The sequence below is a fragment of the Pelobates fuscus genome, chromosome 9, assembly GCF_036172605.1.
Source record: "Pelobates fuscus isolate aPelFus1 chromosome 9, aPelFus1.pri, whole genome shotgun sequence".
NCBI lineage: Eukaryota > Metazoa > Chordata > Amphibia > Anura > Pelobatidae > Pelobates > Pelobates fuscus.
In genome coordinates, this window is record NC_086325.1 from 143,933,015 (window position 1) to 143,958,444 (window position 25,430).

General features: G+C 49.3%; 1 protein-coding gene across 2 annotated transcripts in view; it reads right to left on the reverse strand.

Annotated features, from left to right (window-relative positions):
• The window catches only part of LOC134572459 (torsin-1A-like), a 93,929-nt gene that overhangs the window by 60,428 nt on the left and 8,071 nt on the right, over nt 1-25,430 (reverse strand). Inside the window, exon 1 of one of the 2 annotated variants that reach the window (XM_063431441.1) lies at nt 18,017-18,237. The exons of the other annotated variant lie outside the window; for it this stretch is intronic. Coding sequence (XP_063287511.1) covers nt 18,017-18,230 — 214 coding nt within the window. The 5' untranslated portion in view covers nt 18,231-18,237. Of the gene's footprint in view, nt 1-18,016; nt 18,238-25,430 lie in introns of those variants that run through there. 2 annotated transcript variants of the gene reach the window in all.

Here is a 25,430-nt window from a genome sequence, read left to right on the forward strand (position 1 = left end):
ATGGTAAAGTCTCTCAGTGCCTCTCTCTCAGAGTATGGTACAGTCTCTCAGTGTCTGTCTCTCTGAGTATGGGAAGTCTCTCTGTGCCTCTTTCTCTGAGTATGGTACAGTCTCTCGGTGTCGGTCTCTCTGAGTATGGTAACAGTCTCTCAGTGCCTCTCTCTCTCTGAGTATGGTACAGTCTCTCTGTGCCTCTCTCTCTGAGTATGGTAAGTCTCTCTGTGCCTCTCTCTCTGAGTATGGTACAGTCTCTCGGTGTCTGTCTCTCTGAGTATGGTAACTGTCTCTCAGTGCCTCTCTCTCTCTGAGTATGGTACAGTCTAGCAGTGTCTGTCTCTCTGAGTATGGTACAGTCTCCCAGTGTTTGTCTCTCTGAGTAAGGTACAGTCTCCCAGTGTTTGTCTCTCTGAGTAAGGTACAGTCACTCTGTGCCTCTCTCTCTCAGTATGGTACAGTCTCTCAGGGTATGTGGTAACAGTATCTCAGTATCTGTCTCTCTGAGTATGGTACAGTCTCTCAGTGTCTGTCTCTCTGAATATGGTAAGTCTCTCCGTGCCTCTCTCTCTGAGTACGGTACAGTCTCTCAGTGCCTCTCTCTGAGTATGGTTAGTCTCTCTGTGCCTCTCTCTCTGAGTATGGTAAGTCTCTCTGTGTCTCTCTCTCTGAGTATGGTACAGTCTCTCAGTGCCTCTCTCTGAGTATGGTTAGTCTCTCTGTGCCTCTCTCTCAGTATGGTACAGTCTCTCAGTGTCTGTCTCTCTGAATATGGTTAGTCTCTCTGTACCTCTCTCTCTGAGTACGCTACAGTCTCTCAGTGTCTGTGTCTCTGAGTACGGTACAGTCTCTCAGTATCTGTCTCTCTGAGTATGGTACAGTCTCCCAGTGTCTGTCTCTCTGAGTATGGTACAGTCTCTCTGTGCCTCTCTCTCTGAGTATGGTACAGTCTCTCTGTGCCTCTCTTTCTGAGTATGGTAAGTCTCTCTGTGCCTCTCTCTCTGAGTATGGTACAGTCTCTCAGTGTCTGTCTCTCTGAGTATGGTTAGTCTCTTGTGCCTCTCTCTCTGAGTGTGGTACAGTCTCTCAGTGTCTGTCTCTCTGAGTATGGTACAGTCTCTCAGTGCCTCTCTCTCTGAGTATGGTACAGTCTCCCAGTGTCTGTCTCTCTGAGTATGGTACAGTCTCTCAGTGCCTCTCTCAGAGTATGGTACAGTCTCTCAGTGTCTGTCTCTCTGAGTATGGTTAGTCTCTTGTGCCTCTCTCTCTGAGTATGGTACAGTCTCTCAGTGTCTGTCTCTCTGAGTATGGTACAGTCTCCCAGTGTCTGTCTCTCTGAGTATGGTAAGTCTCTCTGTGCCTCTCTCTCTGAGTATGGTACAGTCTCTCAGTGCCTCTCTCTGAGTATGGTTAGTCTCTCTGTGCCTCTCTCTCTGAGTATGGTAAGTCTCTCTGTGTCTCTCTCTCTGAGTATGGTACAGTCTCTCAGTGCCTCTCTCTGAGTATGGTAACGGTCTCTCAGTGCCTCTCTCTGAGTATGGTACAGTCTAGCAGTGTCTGTCTCTCTGAGTATGGTACAGTCTCCCAGTGTTTGTCTCTCTGAGTAAGGTACAGTCTCCCAGCGTTTGTCTCTCTGAGTAAGGTACAGTCACTCTGTGCCTCTCTCTCTCAGTATGGTACAGTCTCTCAGGGTATGTGGTAACAGTATCTCAGTATCTGTCTCTCTGAGTATGGTACAGTCTCTCAGTGTCTGTCTCTCTGAATATGGTAAGTCTCTCCGTGCCTCTCTCTCTGAGTACGGTACAGTCTCTCAGTGCCTCTCTCTGAGTATGGTTAGTCTCTCTGTGCCTCTCTCTCTGAGTATGGTACAGTCTCTCAGTGCCTCTCTCTGAGTATGGTTAGTCTCTCTGTGCCTCTCTCTCAGTATGGTACAGTCTCTCAGTGTCTGTCTCTCTGAATATGGTTAGTCTCTCTGTACCTCTCTCTCTGAGTACGCTACAGTCTCTCAGTGTCTGTGTCTCTGAGTACGGTACAGTCTCTCAGTATCTGTCTCTCTGAGTATGGTACAGTCTCCCAGTGTCTGTCTCTCTGAGTATGGTAACAGTCTCTCAGTATCTGTCTCTCTGAGTATGGTACAGTCTCTCTGTGCCTCTCTCTCTGAGTATGGTACAGTCTCTCTGTCCCTCTCTTTCTGAGTATGGTAAGTCTCTCTGTGCCTCTCTCTTTGAGTATGGTACAGTCTCTCAGTGTCTGTCTCTCTGAGTATGGTTAGTCTCTTGTGCCTCTCTCTCTGAGTATGGTACAGTCTCTCAGTGTCTGTCTCTCTGAGTATGGTACAGTCTCTCAGAGCCTCTCTCTCTGAGTATGGTACAGTCTCCCAGTGTCTGTCTCTCTGAGTATGGTACAGTCTCTCAGTGCCTCTCTCTCAGAGTATGGTACAGTCTCTCAGTGTCTGTCTATCTGAGTATGGTTAGTCTCTTGTGCCTCTCTCTCTGAGTATGGTACAGTCTCTCAGTGTCTGTCTCTCTGAGTATGGTACAGTCTCCCAGTGTCTGTCTCTCTGAGTATGGTAAGTCTCTCTGTGCCTCTCTCTCTGAGTATGGTACAGTCTCTCAGTGTCTGTCTCTCTGAGTATGGTACAGTCTCCCAGTGTCTGTCTCTCTGAGTATGGTTAGTCTCTCTGTGCCTCTCTCTCTGAGTATGGTAAGTCTCTCTGTGTCTCTCTCTCTGAGTATGGTACAGTCTCTCAGTGCCTCTCTCTGAGTATGGTTAGTCTCTCTGTGCCTCTCTCTCAGTATGGTACAGTCTATCAGTGTCTGTCTCTCTGAATATGGTTAGTCTCTCTGTGCATCTCTCTCTGAGTACGGTACAGTCTCTCAGTGTCTGTGTCTCTGAGTATGGTACAGTCTCCCAGTGTCTGTCTCTCTGAGTATGGTAACAGTCTCTCAGTGCCTCTCTCTCTGAGTATGGTACAGTCTCTCAGTATCTGTCTCTCTGAGTATGGTAACAGTCTCTCAGTATCTGTCTCTCTGAGTATGGTACAGTCTATCTGTGCCTCTCTCTCTGAGTATGGTACAGTCTCTCTGTGCCTCTCTTTCTGAGTATGGTAAGTCTATCTGTGCCTCTCTCTCTGAGTATGGTACAGTCTCTCAGTGTCTGTCTCTCTGAGTATGGTTAGTCTCTTGTGCCTCTCTCTCTGAGTATGGTACAGTCTCTCAGTGTCTGTCTCTCTGAGTATGGTACAGTCTCTCAGTGCCTCTCTCTCTGAGTATGGTACAGTCTCTCAGTGCCTCTCTCTGAGTATGGTTAGTCTCTCTGTGACTCTCTCTCAGTATGGTACGGTCTCTCAGTGTCTGTCTCTCTGAATATGGTTAGTCTCTCTGTACCTCTCTCTCTGAGTACGGTACAGTCTCTCAGTGTCTGTGTCTCTGAGTATGGTAACAGTCTCTCAGTATCTGTCTCTCTGAGTATGGTACAGTCTCTCTGTGCCTCTCTTTCTGAGTATGGTAAGTCTCTCTGTGCCTCTCTCTCTGAGTATGGTAAGTCTCTCTGTGCCCCTCTCTCTGAGTATGGTACAGTCTCTCAGTGTCTGTCTCTCTGAGTATGGTTAGTCTCTTGTGCCTCTCTCTCTGAGTATGGTACAGTCTCTCAGTGTCTGTCTCTCTGAGTATGGTACAGTCTCTCAGTGCCTCTCTCTCTGAGTATGGTTAGTCTCTTGTGCCTCTCTCTCTGAGTATGGTACAGTCTCTCAGTGTCTGTCTCTCTGAGTATGGTACAGTCTCTCAGTGCCTCTCTCTCTGAGTATGGTACAGTCTCCCAGTGTCTGTCTCTCTGAGTATGGTACAGTCTCTCAGTGCCTCTCTCTCAGAGTATGGTACAGTCGCTCAGTGTCTGTCTCTCTGAGTATGGTTAGTATCTTGTGCCTCTCTCTCTGAGTATGGTACAGTCTCTCAGTGTCTGTCTCTCTGAGTATGGTACAGTCTCCCAGTGTCTGTCTCTCTGAGTATGGTAAGTCTCTCTGTGCCTCTCTCTCTGAGTATGGTACAGTCTCTCAGTGCCTCTCTCTGAGTATGGTTAGTCTCTCTGTGCCTCTCTCTCTGAGTATGGTAAGTCTCTCTGTGTCTCTCTCTCTGAGTATGGTACAGTCTCTCAGTGCCTCTCTCTGAGTATGGTTAGTCTCTCTGTGCCTCTCTCTCAGTATGGTACAGTCTCTCAGTGTCTGTCTCTCTGAATATGGTTAGTCTCTCTGTGCCTCTCTCTCTGAGTACGGTACAGTCTCTCAGTGTCTGTGTCTCTGAGTATGGTACAGTCTCCCAGTGTCTGTCTCTCTGAGTATGGTAACAGTCTCTCAGTATCTGTCTCTCTGAGTATGGTACAGTCTATCTGTGCCTCTCTCTCTGAGTATGGTACAGTCTCTCTGTGCCTCTCTTTCTGAGTATGGTAAGTCTCTCTGTGCCTCTCTCTCTGAGTATGGTACAGTCTCTCAGTGTCTGTCTCTCTGAGTATGGTTAGTCTCTTGTGCCTCTCTCTCTGAGTATGGTACAGTCTCTCAGTGTCTCTCTCTCTGAGTATGGTACAGTCTCTCAGTGCCTCTCTCTCTGAGTATGGTACAGTCTCTCAGTGCCTCTCTCTCTGAGTATGGTACAGTCTCCCAGTGTCTGTCTCTCTGAGTATGGTACAGTCTCTCAGTGCCTCTCTCTCAGAGTATGGTACAGTCTCTCAGCCTGTCTCTCTGAGTATGGTTAGTCTCTTGTGCCTCTCTCTCTGAGTATGGTACAGTCTCTCAGTGTCTGTCTCTCTGAGTATGGTACAGTCTCCCAGTGTCTGTCTCTCTGAGTATGGTACAGTCTCCCAGTGTCTGTCTCTCTGAGTATGGTACAGTCTCTCAGTGCCTCTCTCTCTGAGTATGGTTAGTCTCTTGTGCCTCTCTCTCTGAGTATGGTACAGTCTCTCCAGTGTCTGTCTCTATGAGTATGGTACAGTCTCTCAGTGCCTCTCTCTCTGAGTATGGTACAGTCTCCCAGTGTCTGTCTCTCTGAGTATGGTACAGTCTCTCAGTGCCTCTCTCTCAGAGTATGGTACAGTCGCTCAGTGTCTGTCTCTCTGAGTATGGTTAGTCTCTTGTGCCTCTCTCTCTGAGTATGGTACAGTCTCTCAGTGTCTGTCTCTCTGAGTATGGTACAGTCTCCCAGTGTCTGTCTCTCTGAGTATGGTAAGTCTCTCTGTGCCTCTCTCTCTGAGTATGGTACAGTCTCTCAGTGCCTCTCTCTGAGTATGGTTAGTCTCTCTGTGCCTCTCTCTCTGAGTATGGTAAGTCTCTCTGTGTCTCTCTCTCTGAGTATGGTACAGTCTCTCAGTGCCTCTCTCTGAGTATGGTTAGTCTCTCTGTGCCTCTCTCTCAGTATGGTACAGTCTCTCAGTGTCTGTCTCTCTGAATATGGTTAGTCTCTCTGTGCCTCTCTCTCTGAGTACGGTACAGTCTCTCAGTGTCTGTGTCTCTGAGTATGGAACAGTCTCTCAGTATCTGTCTCTCTGAGTATGGTACAGTCTCTCTGTGCCTCTCTCTCTGAGTATGGTACAGTCTCTCTGTGCCTCTCTCTCTGAGTATGGTACAGTCTCTCTGTGCCTCTCTTTCTGAGTATGGTAAGTCTCTCTGTGCCTCTCTCTCTGAGTATGGTACAGTCTCTCAGTGTCTGTCTCTCTGAGTATGGTTAGTCTCTTGTGCCTCTCTCTCTGAGTATGGTACAGTCTCTCAGTGTCTGTCTCTCTGAGTATGGTACAGTCTCTCAGTGCCTCTCTCTCTGAGTATGGTACAGTCTCTCAGTGCCTCTCTCTCTGAGTATGGTACAGTCTCTCAGTGTCTGTCTCTCTGAGTATGGTACAGTCTCTCAGTGCCTCTCTCTCTGAGTATGGTACAGTCTCCCAGTGTCTGTCTCTCTGAGTATGGTACAGTCTCTCAGTGCCTCTCTCTCAGAGTATGGTACAGTCGCTCAGTGTCTGTCTCTCTGAGTATGGTTAGTCTCTTGTGCCTCTCTCTCTGAGTATGGTACAGTCTCTCAGTGTCTGTCTCTCTGAGTATGGTACAGTCTCCCAGTGTCTGTCTCTCTGAGTATGGTAAGTCTCTCTGTGCCTCTCTCTCTGAGTATGGTACAGTCTCTCAGTGCCTCTCTCTGAGTATGGTTAGTCTCTCTGTGCCTCTCTCTCTGAGTATGGTAAGTCTCTCTGTGTCTCTCTCTCTGAGTATGGTACAGTCTCTCAGTGCCTCTCTCTGAGTATGGTTAGTCTCTCTGTGCCTCTCTCTCAGTATGGTACAGTCTCTCAGTGTCTGTCTCTCTGAATATGGTTAGTCTCTCTGTGCCTCTCTCTCTGAGTACGGTACAGTCTCTCAGTGTCTGTGTCTCTGAGTATGGTACAGTCTCCCAGTGTCTGTCTCTCTGAGTATGGTACAGTCTATCTGTGCCTCTCTCTCTGAGTATGGTAAGTCTCTCTGTGCCTCTCTCTCTCTGAGTATGGTACAGTCTCTCAGTGTCTGTCTCTCTGAGTATGGTTAGTCTCTTGTGCCTCTCTCTCTGAGTATGGTACAGTCTCTCAGTGTCTGTCTCTCTGAGTATGGTACAGTCTCTCAGTGCCTCTCTCTCTGAGTATGGTACAGTCTCTCAGTGCCTCTCTCTCTGAGTATGGTACAGTCTCCCAGTGTCTGTCTCTCAGAGTATGGTACAGTCTCTCAGCCTGTCTCTCTGTGTATGGTTAGTCTCTTGTGCCTCTCTCTCTGAGTATGGTACAGTCTCTCAGTGTCTGTCTCTCTGAGTATGGTACAGTCTCCCAGTGTCTGTCTCTCTGAGTATGGTACAGTCTCTCAGTGTCTGTCTCTCTGAGTATGGTTAGTCTCTTGTGCCTCTCTCTCTGAGTATGGTAAAGTCTCTCAGTGCCTCTCTCTCAGAGTATGGTACAGTCTCTCAGTGTCTGTCTCTCTGAGTATGGGAAGTCTCTCTGTGCCTCTTTCTCTGAGTATGGTACAGTCTCTCGGTGTCTGTCTCTCTGAGTATGGTAACAGTCTCTCAGTGCCTCTCTCTCTCTGAGTATGGTACAGTCTCTCTGTGCCTCTCTCTCTGAGTATGGTAAGTCTCTCTGTGCCTCTCTCTCTGAGTATGGTACAGTCTCTCGGTGTCTGTCTCTCTGAGTATGGTAACGGTCTCTCAGTGCCTCTCTCTCTCTGAGTATGGTACAGTCTAGCAGTGTCTGTCTCTCTGAGTATGGTACAGTCTCCCAGTGTTTGTCTCTCTGAGTAAGGTACAGTCTCCCAGTGTTTGTCTCTCTGAGTAAGGTACAGTCACTCTGTGCCTCTCTCTCTCAGTATGGTACAGTCTCTCAGGGTATGTGGTAACAGTATCTCAGTATCTGTCTCTCTGAGTATGGTACAGTCTCTCAGTGTCTGTCTCTCTGAATATGGTAAGTCTCTCCGTGCCTCTCTCTCTGAGTACGGTACAGTCTCTCAGTGCCTCTCTCTGAGTATGGTTAGTCTCTCTGTGCCTCTCTCTCTGAGTATGGTAAGTCTCTCTGTGTCTCTCTCTCTGAGTATGGTACAGTCTCTCAGTGCCTCTCTCTGAGTATGGTTAGTCTCTCTGTGCCTCTCTCTCAGTATGGTACAGTCTCTCAGTGTCTGTCTCTCTGAATATGGTTAGTCTCTCTGTACCTCTCTCTCTGAGTACGCTACAGTCTCTCAGTGTCTGTGTCTCTGAGTACGGTACAGTCTCTCAGTATCTGTCTCTCTGAGTATGGTACAGTCTCCCAGTGTCTGTCTCTCTGAGTATGGTACAGTCTCTCTGTGCCTCTCTCTCTGAGTATGGTACAGTCTCTCTGTGCCTCTCTTTCTGAGTATGGTAAGTCTCTCTGTGCCTCTCTCTCTGAGTATGGTACAGTCTCTCAGTGTCTGTCTCTCTGAGTATGGTACAGTCTCCCAGTGTCTGTCTCTCTGAGTATGGTAAGTCTCTCTGTGCCTCTCTCTCTGAGTATGGTACAGTCTCTCAGTGTCTGTCTCTCTGAGTATGGTACAGTCTCCCAGTGTCTGTCTCTCTGAGTATGGTTAGTCTCTCTGTGCCTCTCTCTCTGAGTATGGTAAGTCTCTCTGTGTCTCTCTCTCTGAGTATGGTACAGTCTCTCAGTGCCTCTCTCTGAGTATGGTTAGTCTCTCTGTGCCTCTCTCTCAGTATGGTACAGTCTATCAGTGTCTGTCTCTCTGAATATGGTTAGTCTCTCTGTGCATCTCTCTCTGAGTACGGTACAGTCTCTCAGTGTCTGTGTCTCTGAGTATGGTACAGTCTCCCAGTGTCTGTCTCTCTGAGTATGGTAACAGTCTCTCAGTGCCTCTCTCTCTGAGTATGGTACAGTCTCTCAGTATCTGTCTCTCTGAGTATGGTAACAGTCTCTCAGTATCTGTCTCTCTGAGTATGGTACAGTCTATCTGTGCCTCTCTCTCTGAGTATGGTACAGTCTCTCTGTGCCTCTCTTTCTGAGTATGGTAAGTCTATCTGTGCCTCTCTCTCTGAGTATGGTACAGTCTCTCAGTGTCTGTCTCTCTGAGTATGGTTAGTCTCTTGTGCCTCTCTCTCTGAGTATGGTACAGTCTCTCAGTGTCTGTCTCTCTGAGTATGGTACAGTCTCTCAGTGCCTCTCTCTCTGAGTATGGTACAGTCTCTCAGTGCCTCTCTCTGAGTATGGTTAGTCTCTCTGTGCCTCTCTCTCAGTATGGTACGGTCTCTCAGTGTCTGTCTCTCTGAATATGGTTAGTCTCTCTGTACCTCTCTCTCTGAGTACGGTACAGTCTCTCAGTGTCTGTGTCTCTGAGTATGGTAACAGTCTCTCAGTATCTGTCTCTCTGAGTATGGTACAGTCTCTCTGTGCCTCTCTTTCTGAGTATGGTAAGTCTCTCTGTGCCTCTTTCTCTGAGTATGGTAAGTCTCTCTGTGCCCCTCTCTCTGAGTATGGTACAGTCTCTCAGTGTCTGTCTCTCTGAGTATGGTTAGTCTCTTGTGCCTCTCTCTCTGAGTATGGTACAGTCTCTCAGTGTCTGTCTCTCTGAGTATGGTACAGTCTCTCAGTGCCTCTCTCTCTGAGTATGGTTAGTCTCTTGTGCCTCTCTCTCTGAGTATGGTACAGTCTCTCAGTGTCTGTCTCTCTGAGTATGGTACAGTCTCTCAGTGCCTCTCTCTCTGAGTATGGTACAGTCTCCCAGTGTCTGTCTCTCTGAGTATGGTACAGTCTCTCAGTGCCTCTCTCTCAGAGTATGGTACAGTCGCTCAGTGTCTGTCTCTCTGAGTATGGTTAGTATCTTGTGCCTCTCTCTCTGAGTATGGTACAGTCTCTCAGTGTCTGTCTCTCTGAGTATGGTACAGTCTCCCAGTGTCTGTCTCTCTGAGTATGGTAAGTCTCTCTGTGCCTCTCTCTCTGAGTATGGTACAGTCTCTCAGTGCCTCTCTCTGAGTATGGTTAGTCTCTCTGTGCCTCTCTCTCTGAGTATGGTAAGTCTCTCTGTGTCTCTCTCTCTGAGTATGGTACAGTCTCTCAGTGCCTCTCTCTGAGTATGGTTAGTCTCTCTGTGCCTCTCTCTCAGTATGGTACAGTCTCTCAGTGTCTGTCTCTCTGAATATGGTTAGTCTCTCTGTGCCTCTCTCTCTGAGTACGGTACAGTCTCTCAGTGTCTGTGTCTCTGAGTATGGTACAGTCTCCCAGTGTCTGTCTCTCTGAGTATGGTAACAGTCTCTCAGTATCTGTCTCTCTGAGTATGGTACAGTCTATCTGTGCCTCTCTCTCTGAGTATGGTACAGTCTCTCTGTGCCTCTCTTTCTGAGTATGGTAAGTCTCTCTGTGCCTCTCTCTCTGAGTATGGTACAGTCTCTCAGTGTCTGTCTCTCTGAGTATGGTTAGTCTCTTGTGCCTCTCTCTCTGAGTATGGTACAGTCTCTCAGTGTCTCTCTCTCTGAGTATGGTACAGTCTCTCAGTGCCTCTCTCTCTGAGTATGGTACAGTCTCCCAGTGTCTGTCTCTCTGAGTATGGTACAGTCTCCCAGTGTCTGTCTCTCTGAGTATGGTACAGTCTCTCAGTGCCTCTCTCTCAGAGTATGGTACAGTCTCTCAGCCTGTCTCTCTGAGTATGGTTAGTCTCTTGTGCCTCTCTCTCTGAGTATGGTACAGTCTCTCAGTGTCTGTCTCTCTGAGTATGGTACAGTCTCCCAGTGTCTGTCTCTCTGAGTATGGTACAGTCTCCCAGTGTCTGTCTCTCTGAGTATGGTACAGTCTCTCAGTGCCTCTCTCTCTGAGTATGGTTAGTCTCTTGTGCCTCTCTCTCTGAGTATGGTACAGTCTCTCCAGTGTCTGTCTCTATGAGTATGGTACAGTCTCTCAGTGCCTCTCTCTCTGAGTATGGTACAGTCTCCCAGTGTCTGTCTCTCTGAGTATGGTACAGTCTCTCAGTGCCTCTCTCTCAGAGTATGGTACAGTCGCTCAGTGTCTGTCTCTCTGAGTATGGTTAGTCTCTTGTGCCTCTCTCTCTGAGTATGGTACAGTCTCTCAGTGTCTGTCTCTCTGAGTATGGTACAGTCTCCCAGTGTCTGTCTCTCTGAGTATGGTAAGTCTCTCTGTGCCTCTCTCTCTGAGTATGGTACAGTCTCTCAGTGCCTCTCTCTGAGTATGGTTAGTCTCTCTGTGCCTCTCTCTCTGAGTATGGTAAGTCTCTCTGTGTCTCTCTCTCTGAGTATGGTACAGTCTCTCAGTGCCTCTCTCTGAGTATGGTTAGTCTCTCTGTGCCTCTCTCTCAGTATGGTACAGTCTCTCAGTGTCTGTCTCTCTGAATATGGTTAGTCTCTCTGTGCCTCTCTCTCTGAGTACGGTACAGTCTCTCAGTGTCTGTGTCTCTGAGTATGGAACAGTCTCTCAGTATCTGTCTCTCTGAGTATGGTACAGTCTCTCTGTGCCTCTCTCTCTGAGTATGGTACAGTCTCTCTGTGCCTCTCTCTCTGAGTATGGTACAGTCTCTCTGTGCCTCTCTTTCTGAGTATGGTAAGTCTCTCTGTGCCTCTCTCTCTGAGTATGGTACAGTCTCTCAGTGTCTGTCTCTCTGAGTATGGTTAGTCTCTTGTGCCTCTCTCTCTGAGTATGGTACAGTCTCTCAGTGTCTGTCTCTCTGAGTATGGTACAGTCTCTCAGTGCCTCTCTCTCTGAGTATGGTACAGTCTCTCAGTGCCTCTCTCTCTGAGTATGGTACAGTCTCTCAGTGTCTGTCTCTCTGAGTATGGTACAGTCTCTCAGTGCCTCTCTCTCTGAGTATGGTACAGTCTCCCAGTGTCTGTCTCTCTGAGTATGGTACAGTCTCTCAGTGCCTCTCTCTCAGAGTATGGTACAGTCGCTCAGTGTCTGTCTCTCTGAGTATGGTTAGTCTCTTGTGCCTCTCTCTCTGAGTATGGTACAGTCTCTCAGTGTCTGTCTCTCTGAGTATGGTACAGTCTCCCAGTGTCTGTCTCTCTGAGTATGGTAAGTCTCTCTGTGCCTCTCTCTCTGAGTATGGTACAGTCTCTCAGTGCCTCTCTCTGAGTATGGTTAGTCTCTCTGTGCCTCTCTCTCTGAGTATGGTAAGTCTCTCTGTGTCTCTCTCTCTGAGTATGGTACAGTCTCTCAGTGCCTCTCTCTGAGTATGGTTAGTCTCTCTGTGCCTCTCTCTCAGTATGGTACAGTCTCTCAGTGTCTGTCTCTCTGAATATGGTTAGTCTCTCTGTGCCTCTCTCTCTGAGTACGGTACAGTCTCTCAGTGTCTGTGTCTCTGAGTATGGTACAGTCTCCCAGTGTCTGTCTCTCTGAGTATGGTACAGTCTATCTGTGCCTCTCTCTCTGAGTATGGTAAGTCTCTCTGTGCCTCTCTCTCTCTGAGTATGGTACAGTCTCTCAGTGTCTGTCTCTCTGAGTATGGTTAGTCTCTTGTGCCTCTCTCTCTGAGTATGGTACAGTCTCTCAGTGTCTGTCTCTCTGAGTATGGTACAGTCTCTCAGTGCCTCTCTCTCTGAGTATGGTACAGTCTCTCAGTGCCTCTCTCTCTGAGTATGGTACAGTCTCTCAGTGCCTCTCTCTGAGTATGGTTAGTCTCTCTGTGCCTCTCTCTCAGTATGGTACAGTCTCTCAGTGTCTGTCTCTCTGAATATGGTTAGTCTCTCTGTGCCTCTCTCTCTGAGTACGGTACAGTCTCTAAGTGTCTGTGTCTCTGAGTATGGTACAGTCTCCCAGTGTCTGTCTCTCTGAGTATGGTAACAGTCTCTCAGTGCCTCTCTCTCTGAGTATGGTACAGTCTCTCAGTATCTGTCTCTCTGAGTATGGTAACAGTCTCTCAGTATCTGTCTCTCTGAGTATGGTACAGTCTATCTGTGCCTCTCTCTCTGAGTATGGTACAGTCTCTCTGTGCCTCTCTTTCTGAGTATGGTAAGTCTCTCTGTGCCTCTCTATCTGAGTATGGTACAGTCTCTCAGTGTCTGTCTCTCTGAGTATGGTTAGTCTCTTGTGCCTCTCTCTCTGAGTATGGTACAGTCTCTCAGTGTCTGTCTCTCTGAGTATGGTACAGTCTCTCAGTGCCTCTCTCTCTGAGTATGGTACAGTCTCTCAGTGCCTCTCTCTCTGAGTATGGTACAGTCTCCCAGTGTCTGTCTCTCTGAGTATGGTACAGTCTCTCAGTGCCTCTCTCTCAGAGTATGGTACAGTCTCTCAGCCTGTCTCTCTGAGTATGGTTAGTCTCTTGTGCCTCTCTCTCTGAATATGGTACAGTCTCTCAGTGTCTGTCTCTCTGAGTATGGTACAGTCTCCCAGTGTCTGTCTCTCTGAGTATGGTACAGTCTCTCACTGTCTGTCTCTCTGAGTATGGTTAGTCTCTTGTGCCTCTCTCTCTCTGAGTATGGTAAAGTCTCTCAGTGCCTCTCTCTCAGAGTATGGTACAGTCTCTCAGTGTCTGTCTCTTTGAGTATGGTACAGTCTCTCAGTGTCTGTCTCTCTGAGTATAGTACAGTCTCTCAGTGTCTGTCTCTCTGAGTATGGGAAGTCTCTCTGTGCCTCTCTCTCTGAGTATGGTACAGTCTCTCGGTGTCTGTCTCTCTGAGTATGGTAACAGTCTCTCAGTGCCTCTCTCTGAGTATGGTACAGTCTCTCTGTGCCTCTCTCTCTGAGTATGGTACAGGCTCTCTGTGCCTCTCTCTCTGAGTATGGTAAGTCTCTCTGTGCCTCTCTCTCTGAGTATGGTACAGTCTCTCGGTGTCTGTCTCTCTGAGTATGGTAACGGTCTCTCAGTGCCTCTCTCTCTCTGAGTATGGTACAGTCTAGCAGTGTCTGTCTCTGAGTATGGTACAGTCTCCCAGTGTTTGTCTCTCTGAGTAAGGTACAGTCTCCCAGTGTTTGTCTCTCTGGGTATGGTACAGTCTCTCAGTGCCTCTCTCTCTGAGTATGGTACAGTCTCCCAGTGTCTGTCTCTCTGAGTATGGTACAGTCTCTCAGTGCCTCTCTCTCAGAGTATGGTACAGTCTCTCAGTGTCTGTCTCTCTGAGTATGGTTAGTCTCTTGTGCCTCTCTCTCTGAGTATGGTACAGTCTCTCAGTGTCTGTCTCTCTGAGTATGGTACAGTCTCCCAGTGTCTGTCGCTCTGAGTATGGTAAGTCTCTCTGTGCCTCTCTCTCTGAGTATGGTACAGTCTCTCAGTGCCTCTCTCTGAGTATGGTTAGTCTCTCTGTGCCTCTCTCTCTGAGTATGCAGGGCCGCCATCAGGGGGTGACAACCGTGACGGTTGTCACGGGCCCGGCGGTCCTGGGGGGCCCGGACTGCTTTGGCAGTCCAGGGCCCCACAATTACTTTCTGCACATATATATAGCGATCATCGCTATATATATGTGCAGCCGCGGGCCCCCCGGCTCCCTATACTTGCAGAGGGGGCCCAGCGGACTGCAGAAGCACTTTCCAGCATTTCACTCGCTCTAACTCCCGCGAGACGGGCGTCCGTTAGAGCGTTGCCATGGCAACGCTCCGCGCGGCGCGCACACCACATCTCGCGGGAGTGAGAGCAGGAAATGCTGTAAAGTGCTCCTGCAGTCCGCTGGGCCCCCTCTGCAAGTAAGAAACAGGGAGGGGGGAATAACAAAAATACATTTAAATTACTATTACTACATTTACATGCATACACTACTAAACACATACACACACTGCATTCATTACACTGACACTCACTGCACTAACACACTGCACTCACACACACACTGCATTCACTGCACTCACACTGCATTCACTACACTGACACACACTGCACTAACACACACACTGCATCCGCTGCACTGACACACACACTGCATCCGCTGCACTGACACACACACTGCATCCGCTGCACTGCCACACACACTGCATCCGCTGCACTGACACACACACTGCATCCGCTGCACTGACACACACACTGCATCCGCTGCACTGACATTGCATTCACTACACTGACACACACACTGCATCCACTGCACTCACACTGCATTCACATTGCATCCACTGCACTGACACACACTGCACTAACACACACACTGCATCCACTGCACTGACACACACTGCATTCACTACACTGACACACACACTGCATTCACTACACTGACACACACACTGCATTCACTTCACTGACACACACACTGCATTCACTACACTGACACACACTCTGCCTTCATTGCACTGACACACACTGCATTCATTACACTGACACACACTGCATTCATTACACTGACACACACTGCATTCATTACACTGACACTCTGCATTCACTACACTGACACACTCTGCATTCACTACACTGACACACTCTGCATTCACTACACTGACACTCTGCATTCACTACACTGACACTCTGCATTCACTGCACTGACACACACTCTGCATTCACTGCACTGACACACACTCTGCATTCACTGCACAAACACACACTGCACTAACACACACACTGCATCTACCGCACTGACACACACACTGCATCCACCGCACTGACACACACTGCATCCACCGCATTGACACACACTACATTCACTACACTGACACACACACTGCATTCACTGCACTGACACACACTGCACTAACACACACACACACTGCATCCACTGCACTGACACACACTCTGCATTCACTACACTGACACACACTGCATTCACTACACTGACACACACTGCATTCACTACACTGACACACACTGCATTCACTACACTGACACACACTGCATTCACTACACTGACACACACTGCATTCACTACACTGACACACACTGCATTCACTACACTGACACACACTCTGCATTCACTGCACTAACACACACTGCATTCACTGCACTAACACACATACTGCATTCATTGGGGGGGGGGGCAGGCCGGCCGGGGGGGGGGGGGGGGCAGGCCGGCCTGCCCCCCCCCCAATGAATGCAGTATGTGTGTTAGGGGGGGCAGACTTTGTGCTTTGTCAGGGGCCCCAAAATTTCTGGTGGCGGCCCTGTGAGTATGGTACAGTCTCTCAGTGCCTCTCTCTGAGTATGGTTAGTCTCTCTGTGCCTCTCTCTCAGTATGGTACAGTCTCTCAGTGTCTGTCTCTCTGAATATGGTTAGTCTCTCTGTGCCTCTCTCTCTGAGTACGGTACAGTCTCTCAGTGTCTGTGTCTCTGAGTATGGTACAGTCTCCCAGTGTCTGTCTCTCTGAGTATGGTAACAGTCTCTCAGTGCCTCTCTCTCTGAGTATGGTACAGTCTCTCAGTATCTGTCTCTCTGAGTATGGTAACAGTCTCTCAGTATCTGTCTCTCTGAGTATGGTACAGTCTATCTGTGCCTCTCTCTCTGAGTATGGTACAGTCTCTCTGTGCCTCTCTTTCTGAGTATGGTAAGTCTCTCTGTGCCTCTCTCTCTGAGTATGGTACAGTCTCTCAGTGTCTGTCTCTCTGAGTATGGTTAGTCTCTTGTGCCTCTCTCTCTGAGTATGGTACAGTCTCTCAGTGTCTGTCTCTCTGAGTATGATTAGTCTCTTGTGCCTCTCTCTCTGAGTATGGTACAGTCTCTCAGTGTCTGTCTCTCTGAGTATGGTACAGTCTCTCGGTGCCTCTCTCTCTGAGTATGGTACAGTCTCTCAGTGCCTCTCTCTCTGAGTATGGTACAGTCTCCCAGTGTCTGTCTCTCTGAGTATGGTACAGTCTCTCAGTGCCTCTCTCTCAGAGTATGGTACAGTCTCTCAGCCTGTCTCTCTGAGTATGGTTAGTCTCTTGTGCCTCTCTCTCTGAGTATGGTACAGTCTCTCAGTGTCTGTCTCTCTGAGTATGGTACAGACTCCCAGTGTCTGTCTCTCTGAGTATGGTACAGTCTCTGTCTCTCTGAGTGTGGTTAGTCTCTTGTGCCTCTCTCTCTGAGTATGGTAAAGTCTCTCAGTGCCTCTCTTTCAGAGTATGGTACAGTCTCTCAGTGTCTGTCTCTTTGAGTATGGTACAGTCTCTCAGTGTCTGTCTCTCTGAGTATAGTACAGTCTCTCAGTGTCTGTCTCTCTGAGTATGGTAAGTCTCTCAGTGCCTACCTCTCTGAGTATGGTACAGTCTCCCAGTGTCTGTCTCTCTGAGTATGGTACAGTCTCTCAGTGTCTGTCTCTCTGAGTATAGTACAGTCTCTCAGCGTCTGTCTCTCTGAGTATGGTAAGTCTCTCAGTGCCTCTCTCTCTGAGTATGGTACAGTCTCCCAGTGTCTGTCTCTCTGAGTATGGTACAGTCTCTCAGTGCCTCTCTCTCTGAGTATGGTACAGTCTCCCAGTGTCTGTCTCTCTGAGTATGGTACAGTCTCTCAGTGCCTCTCTCTCAGAGTATGGTACAGTCTCTCAGCCTGTCTATCTGAGTATGGTTAGTCTCTTGTGCCTCTCTCTCTGAGTATGGTACAGTCTCTCAGTGTCTGTCTCTCTGAGTATGGTACAGTCTCCCAGTGTCTGTCTCTCTGAGTATGGTACAGTCTCTGTCTCTCTGAGTATGGTTAGTCTCTTGTGCCTCTCTCTCTGAGTATGGTAAAGTCTCTCAGTGCCTCTCTCTTAGAGTATGGTACAGTCTCTCAGTGTCTGTCTCTTTGAGTATGGTACAGTCTCTCAGTGTCTGTCTCTCTGAGTATGGTAAGTCTCTCAGTGCCTACCTCTCTGAGTATGGTACAGTCTCCCAGTGTCTGTCTCTCTGAGTATGGTACAGTCTCTCGGTGTCTGTCTCTCTGAGTATAGTACAGTCTCTCAGCGTCTGTCTCTCTGAGTATGGTAAGTCTCTCAGTGCCTCTCTCTCTGAGTATGGTACAGTCTCCCAGTGTCTGTCTCTCTGAGTATGGTACAGTCTCTCAGTGCCTCTCTCTCAGAGTATGGTACAGTCTCTCAGTGTCTGTCTCTCTGAGTATGGTAAGTCTTTCAGTGATTGTCTCTCAGGGTATGGTAACAGTCTCAGTCTCAGTGTATGGTAAGTCTCTCACTGTCTGTTTCTGATAGCAGAGTAACAGTCTCTGAGTGATAGTCAGTCTGTCTCAGTGTCAGTCAGGCAGTAGTATAGCCTGGACCCGAGTAGCTGTCATGTCGGGGCTACATGTAATGTGAATATATTAAGGGGTGGGGCTATCTGTAATGTGAACATAGCAAGGGGCGGGGCTACATGTAATGTGAATATATGAAGGGGTGGGGCTATCTGTAATGTGAATATATGAAGGGGTGAGGGTATCAGTAATGTGACTATATTAAGGGGCGGGGCTACATGTAATGTGAATATATGAAGGGGTGGGGCTATCTGTAATGTGACTATATTAAGATCCGAAGCTATCTGTTGCATTGTGGCCATATTAATGGGCGGGGCTGACGGTTGCCCTATGAATATATTAGGGCGGGGGCTTGCGGCAGTCAGGCAGGGCGGGGGCTGAAGGGCGGGAAGCTGTGTGACTATGTCTATGGTGTGATCGCTCTCTCTGCTGCCCCCCTCAGGCCATCCCCGGTATCTCACCATCATAGCTGAACGGCGTTTCCTCCCCGCAGCAGCGGCTCACGTAGCACTTTAATCTCGGGAAAGCCACGTACAGGCCGTACAGCACCGAGCCCGTGCCCAGGAGGGCGGCTCCCGTGCTGAATGGCTCCAGAGCGGTGACTGGGGAGCAGAGCAGTGCGAGGAGCAGCATGTAGTGACCGGCGGCCATGCTCTGTCTGTCAGCAGCCGCCATGGAGGACAGAGACACAGCTTTCACTTTCATATCACAAATAAATCACTTTCACAAATAAATCACTTTCATATCACAAATAAATAAATAAATCACTTTCATATAATAAATCACTTTCACAAATCACTTTCATATAATAAATAAATAAATCACTTTAATATCGCAAATAAATCACTTTCATTTCACACAAATAAATTACTTTCATATCACAGAAATAGATAAATCACTTTCATATCGCAAATAAATCACATTCATATCACAAATAAATCACATTCATATCACAAATAAATCACATTCATATCACAAATAAATCACTTTCAATTCACAAATAAATCACTTTCATTTCACAAATAAATCACTTTCATATCACAAATAAATCACTTTCATTTCACAAATAAATCACTTTCATATCGCAAATAAATCACTTTCATATCACAGAAATAGATAAATAAATCACTTTCATATCACAAATAAATCACTTTCAACAAAGGGAGATTTATCAGTCACAGATTTATGTCTATATTGGTGAATTTTGTTAAATTACTCTCCAGATGCATCACTTACCATACTTTGCCAATACCACTCAGGTAATTGTAGATTATGCTAGCTTTAGTGTACCTATAATCTTAATTTTATTAATGACAGGAGGCGAATATTTGCTTAAGTCTCTCTTTACTAGAACTCCACAGCAGCAAAAAAAACACAGAGAGTAAAACCAATCAGAAAACAGTAAGGAGACCATATAACTCCCTTCCCAGCATTCCATTTCCTCTTTCGAGCTGCGACAACAAACACAGTCAGGAAAAACATAACACAATATAACAGAAAGGTCCATCTTGACATAGATAACGATTCACGCAGAAAAACTGTTCAACCGAAACGAAGATGAGAACTTGACCTCATCCTGAGAACTTTACACTGAAACGAGAGAAAGACAGTCGAAAAAAGTGATTAGCCAACGAAATGTACGTCTAAAATCATGTAGCCACCCAACACAATTTGTAAGAAGCGAACCACCAAGTCTATCGGGCCCGCCCCAGGAATAGAAAATACCGAAATAAACACTAAAGAAACTGATTAGTAGGGTAATTCTTTATTCAACAAACGTACAATAACAAAGAGAAAACCAAGGGTCGGGAAAGAAAAGGGTGGGAAATATTCGCCTCCTGTCATTAATAAAATTAAGATTATAGGTACACTAAAGCTAGCATAATCTACAATTTTATAACATGACAGGAGGCTTCATATTTGCTGTTTCAACGCTCATTCAGAAGAACCAACGATGCATGTTCCGCTGGTCTGAAGTAGAATCTCCGGAAGGTGTCCTCTCGAGACCAGTCTGCTGAACGTAGAATATCGGATAGGGAAGCACCCGCCATCAGTGCTCCAGAGGCTGCCGCACCCCTAACTGAGTGAGCACCGAACGTTGAATCCACGCCGGCCAACGACAGTAGCCATCTGATCCAGCGAGCCAGGGTAACGGTCGAAACCGGTTTATGTGGTCGTACGTAGGAAATCAACAGCTGTCCTGATTGAGAGGGTCGAAGCGGCTTGGTGATAGCCACATAACGAGACAGGGTAGAAACTACACAGAGTCTAGGGGCTTCTCGAAAAAAGGGGTAGAATACTGCAGAAGAGTCCGATTTGGTACGCCTTGTAACCGAAAATGTCACCCCGTCAGGAGAAAAGGAGAAGGCGTTAACATCGAAAGCCCTAACGTCGGAAACCCGACGAAATGACACCAAACATAACAGAAGCGCAAATTTGGCTGACAGTTGTCGTAGAGATAAATCCTGATTTTCCGGCCAAGACTGAATGAAATCCAAGACCCGGTGTACGTCCCAGAGCGATGTATATTTAGGAGCCGGGGGGCGCGACAGTCTGATCCCTCTCAACAGTCTACAAACCAAGGGATCCTGTCCAATCGGCGTCCCTAGAAGAGGGACATGAGCCGCCGAAATGGCCGACCTGGCCACGTTCACTGAGCGATATGATTTTCCCTGGACAAACAGGTGTGAAAGGAAATTCAGAACGCTGGAGACAGGTGCTGTAAAGGGATCGACACTCCGTTCCACGCACCAACGACGGCAAACGTTCCAGGCGGATAGATAACATTTCCTCGTGCCTGGGGCCCACGAGTCCCGTAGGAGGTCTCTAGCCGTTTCCGATAGGTCATCGATCCTCCAGGAGCCCCGGAAAGAGTCCAAGCCACCAAGCTGAGATGGCCCTCCAGAACGAGGGGGTGATGGTTGCCTCGAGTGTCCGACAGGAGCGTCGGTAGGAAGGGAGAAGGAGCGGATCCTGACAAGACAGTTCCAGAAGTTCCGGAAACCAGGCTTGGCCCTGCCACAGAGGAGTCAGCCATACTAACGACACCCGTTGACGTCGTAACTGGAGTAGGACCCTGGGTATCATAGTGAAAGGCGGAAAAGCATAGGCTCCCTGTGACGGCCAGTCTTGAAGGAAAGCGTCCACCGCTGTGCACGTCGGGTCTGGGAGCCAGCTGAAGTACTTCGGGACCTGGAAGTTCGTTCTGGATGCGAACAGGTCCACCGTGAAAGGGCCCCTCCGTCGTGCCACCTCGAGGAAGACTTGCCGATGCAGTCGCCAGTCGCTGGCATCTCTCCAGTGTCTGGAGAACCAGTCTGCCGTCAGGTTCGATACACCTGGGAGATACTGCGCCTGGAGGGTGATATTGCGTTGAAGGCAAAAGTTGTATATCTCCTTCGTGACTTCCGTCAGAGCTTGAGAACGGGCCCCCCCCAGGCGGTTTATATACTGCACCGCTGAGATATTGTCCATCCTCAGGAGGATGCAGCAATCCGACAGGTGGCCCGCAAGGCAGCGTATAGCGAACGACCCCGCGATCATTTCCAGGCAGTTGATGTGGTATCCAGCCTCCGTGTTTGACCAGGGGCCTCCTGTGGAGGCAGTCGTGCAAGTTGCACCCCAGCCCCACAAGCTCGTGTCCGATTCTAGGACAAAGTCTGGGGTCGGCCCGAAAATCGCCTTGCCGTTCCAGGCAGACATGTGTAACAGCCACCATCGGAGCTCGGTCTTGACTTCCTGAGTGAGGGTAATCCGCTGGTCGTAAGAGGGCGTCCGGCGCAGGAAGCGTGCTTTCAGGCGCTGCATGGCCCTGTAGTGAAGGGGGCCCGGGTAGATGGCTTGGATAGAGGCGGACAGGAGACCCACTATCCGCGCCAAAACCCTGAGAGGAATCGTGGCCTGGCGTAGAATCCTTCGAATCTCTTTCCGAATGGCCGTGATCTTCGTCTGGGGAAGTCGTAGGATGCACTGAACCGCATCGATCTCGAAACCCAGAAACTGAACCACCTGCGTCGGCTTCAGGGCCGACTTCTCCTGGTTGACCACAAATCCCAGGGATTTGAACAAGGAGACCGCGAAGGCCGTCTGAGATTTCAGCCTGGAGGCGTCCTCGCAGAAGAGAAGCAAATCGTCCAGGTATATCAGGCATCGAATGCCCCTGGAACGCAAGCATGCGGTCACCGGTTTCAGTAGCTTGGTGAAACACCACGGAGCCGAGCTGAGGCCGAAGGGGAGGCAGGTGAATTGGCATGGCCTTCCTTCCCAAACGAATCGTAGAAAACAACGATGTCCTGTCGCCACCGGAACGGACAGGTATGCGTCCTTCAGATCCAAGCGAGTGAACCAACCCCCTTGATGTAAGAGGTCCCGCAGTAGATGGATGCCTTCCATCTTGAAGTGGTGGTAAGAAACAAAGGCGTTCAGACTCCTCAGGTTTATAACCGGTCGGAATTCTCCAGACTTTTTCTTGACTAGAAAAATCGAGCTGAAGAAACCGCCGTCGTCCGGAGCCCACTGAACTGCCCCTTTGTCGAAAAGAGGGCTCGTATCTCGGCGTCCACCAGGGCCTTTGATTCCTTCGACGATACCGGAGTCCGGGGGCGGGATTCCTGAACAGGAGGGGAATGGAAGTCTATGACGCAACCCCGGACCGTTTGGAGGATCCATGCGTCCGAAGAGATGTCTTTCCACCTGTCAAGACAAAAACGTAAACGGCCGGCATGCAAATACCTTTGATAAACATGTGGTGTCATGTGACTCACCTGGTGGCAGTCTGCCTCGACCGCGGGCGCGGTTACCTCTGCCGCGGTCCGACCTCCAGGAAGCGAAGGACCCCGGGCGGTAGCTGGGGAAGAAGGATGGAGAGTGGGATCCTCGTTGGCCCGAATGCCAGAAGCGGCTGGAGGCACGACCCCGCTGCCTACCAGCCCTGCCAAAAACACGTGCAGAGTGGGAACGAAACACCCTTTTTATCGAAGTCTGCGCCTTATTCAGGGTGGTGTAGAGGTTAACATGCCTCTGGAGCTCCTTGATGAAGGGTTCCCCAAATAACAGGCCCTTGGCCAACGGGCCCAATTCCTTGGAACCCAGCTCCGACAACTTGCCGTCCATGCGCATGAGGACTGCTCTTCTCCGTTCCGTGCACAGGGCCGAGTTGGAGTTGCCCAGCAGGCAAACGGAGCGCAATGCCCAATCCCTGATGGCAGTGGCGTCCAGGGGTGAGCCCTGTGTGACAGCTTCGTCCGCCATGGCTAGGATCCGTGACAGCGGTCCCAGTACGTCCAGCACTTTACCCTGTGCGAGGCGGAGGTTGCGCTCGACCCCTTTCTTTGGGTCGCGACCAGTCCGGGTCAAGTAGGTGGAGACCATCGGATCAAATTCGGGTGTTACAGCGACCTTGTCAGGCAAGGTAGGTCTTGGGCATTCTGCCCTCAGCCTCTTTCGAACTGCCCAGTCGAGGGGCCTGCGGACCCAATAGTGAACAAACTGGGCCAGGTGTTCAGGCAGAGACCACTCGGGAGACCGGGGATTCCGGATGTTGCGTGGATCAAAGAGGGGTACGCCTGTGGCGTCCAGGAACACGTCCTCCCCCAGAGGGGCGCGCAGGTTCTCCGAGGTGGTCTCATCGGCATCCTGATGGTATGCCTCTTCTTCCGACTCTTCCCCACCCCACCCGCCCTCGTCCTCCGAGGGGGACTGGTCCGCCCGCCATTCATCCAGGACAGATAGAGGCGCGGGAAGGGTGAAATCTTCCTCCTCTTCGGAGAAGTATCACGGGCGTGCTGGAGAGGAAGCGGATGCCCGCTTAGGTCGCTTAGCAGGAGCCTTGCCCTTCCGGGCAGTATGCTCAGGGCCTGCACCCTTCCAGTAGCGCTTAGGCGCGCGTGCCTGGCTCCTGTCTGGGGAGTCGGGGTCGGACTCGACCAGCATGCGCTGGGCCTCCGATACCTCCCTCTCTTGGGGTGATTGGGGCATAGCGCGTGAGAGCGCTTTTTCCACTGAAGCGGCAACGGCCGCATTGATCATAGCCTGCAAGTTTTCTTGGGTCGAAGCGTCCATTTCAGAGCAGCAGCGTGACCCTGGAGTAAAAATGACAGGTGAGACCCGGTTAATATGAGAGCAATATAAGTGTGTCAACAGTATGGCCCCAGAGGACCCCCGCATAAACTCCCCACTGAATAATATGGGCCAGCAGCCGATGGGGGTTAGGCACGGTCAGAGCCGGCTTCGTAATAAGGTACTGGCGGGGTGGTCCGAGCGTAAATATAGGCAGGGCAGGCCGGTAAAGGCGCAAGCCCAGCAGGCAATCTTACGGCACAGACGAGGCAGGCCAATCTTATGGGCACAGACAAAGCAGGCCAATCTAATGGGCACAGACAAACGCAGGCCAATCTTATGGGCACAGACAAAGCAGGCCAATCTTATGGGCACAGACAAAGCAGGCCAATCTTATGGGCACAGACAAAGCAGGCCAATCTTATGGGCACAGACAAAGCAGGCCAATCTTATGGGCACAGACACAGCAGGCCAGTATAATGGGCACAGACACAGCAGGCCAGTATTATGGGCACAGACACAGCAGGCCAGTATTATGGGCACAGGGTCAGCAGGTCAACAATGCATGTACAGTCACATATGCAATCTGGTAGGGTGCTCTCAAAGTGTAGTGCAGGATGAAGTATACTTAGGGCCAACATGGGTAAAGGGACCCCAATAAACCAGTGTAGACGAAATTGGGGTATACACCTTTAAGGTAAACCGGACAGAAATGCATGCATAAACATAAAGTGTAACAGCAACTCAATGCAGCTAGTGCAGGGCCATGAAAAGAGGGACCCTGTATAAATCACATGTAACGAAAAAAAGGCCAAGGAGGGGAAAGGGGGAATACCCAGACCCCACACAGGCCTGCGGCCGCGATCTGTGTGAGTTGGAGCCCCCGCGCCGGCTAAGCAGCAGAGAGATCGGCGCCAAGAAGTTAAACGGGCGGGGGAGGGGGCGAGAGCAAGAGCTCCCTTCTCCGCCCGGCGGACACACGCGGTCCGCGGATCGGGGCGGCCGCGAGGTGCGGCCACGTGGGGGAACGAAACGAGCGCCCCGCGACCGGAGCCGAGAGAAAGCTCACGGACCGCTGGAGACGTACTCCGCGGTCCCGGTGCTCGGGGGGATCGGAGGAGGCAGAACGGGTCAGCCTCCAGAAACCCCCGAGCAGGGAAAAACGTGGGAAAAAAACCCAAAGGCAGAAAGAGGGGGACAGTGAAACACGGGGAAGTGAGATCCCCAGAGGATAGAATACAGGATAGCAATATGAAGTCCCCAGATCACCACAAGCCAGAAAGTAAAAAGCATAAAACCAAATATATAAAGTATATAAAAGCATATAACCCAAAGCCACCAACTAACAAAAGCAGGAGGCAGTGGTACTCTGACCTGTTACTGATGCGGAGCAGCAAAGAAAGAGGAAATGGAATGCTGGGAAGGGAGTTATATGGTCTCCTTACTGTTTTCTGATTGGTTTTACTCTCTGTGTTTTTTTTGCTGCTGTGGAGTTCTAGTAAAGAGAGACTTAAGCAAATATGAAGCCTCCTGTCATGTTATAAAATTACAAAACATGAGAGACCATGTGAGCATTCTAGCTGAATCTTATGAATTCTCAGAACTCATCGTCCTGATTACAATTTATTTCTCTCTCTGGGCTAGAGGTTCATATCTCCAGATGGCCATTTCGTGAGCTGCTGTCTTCCTTTCTATAATGCTCTCAATAACACTATGTATGGACCAAATTATTAATGGAATCAAGCAGGGTAGTAAGAGGCATAAGATAATAAATACTATCCCTCCTACCAGTGCCTTTAACCCTCCAAACTGTTCGTA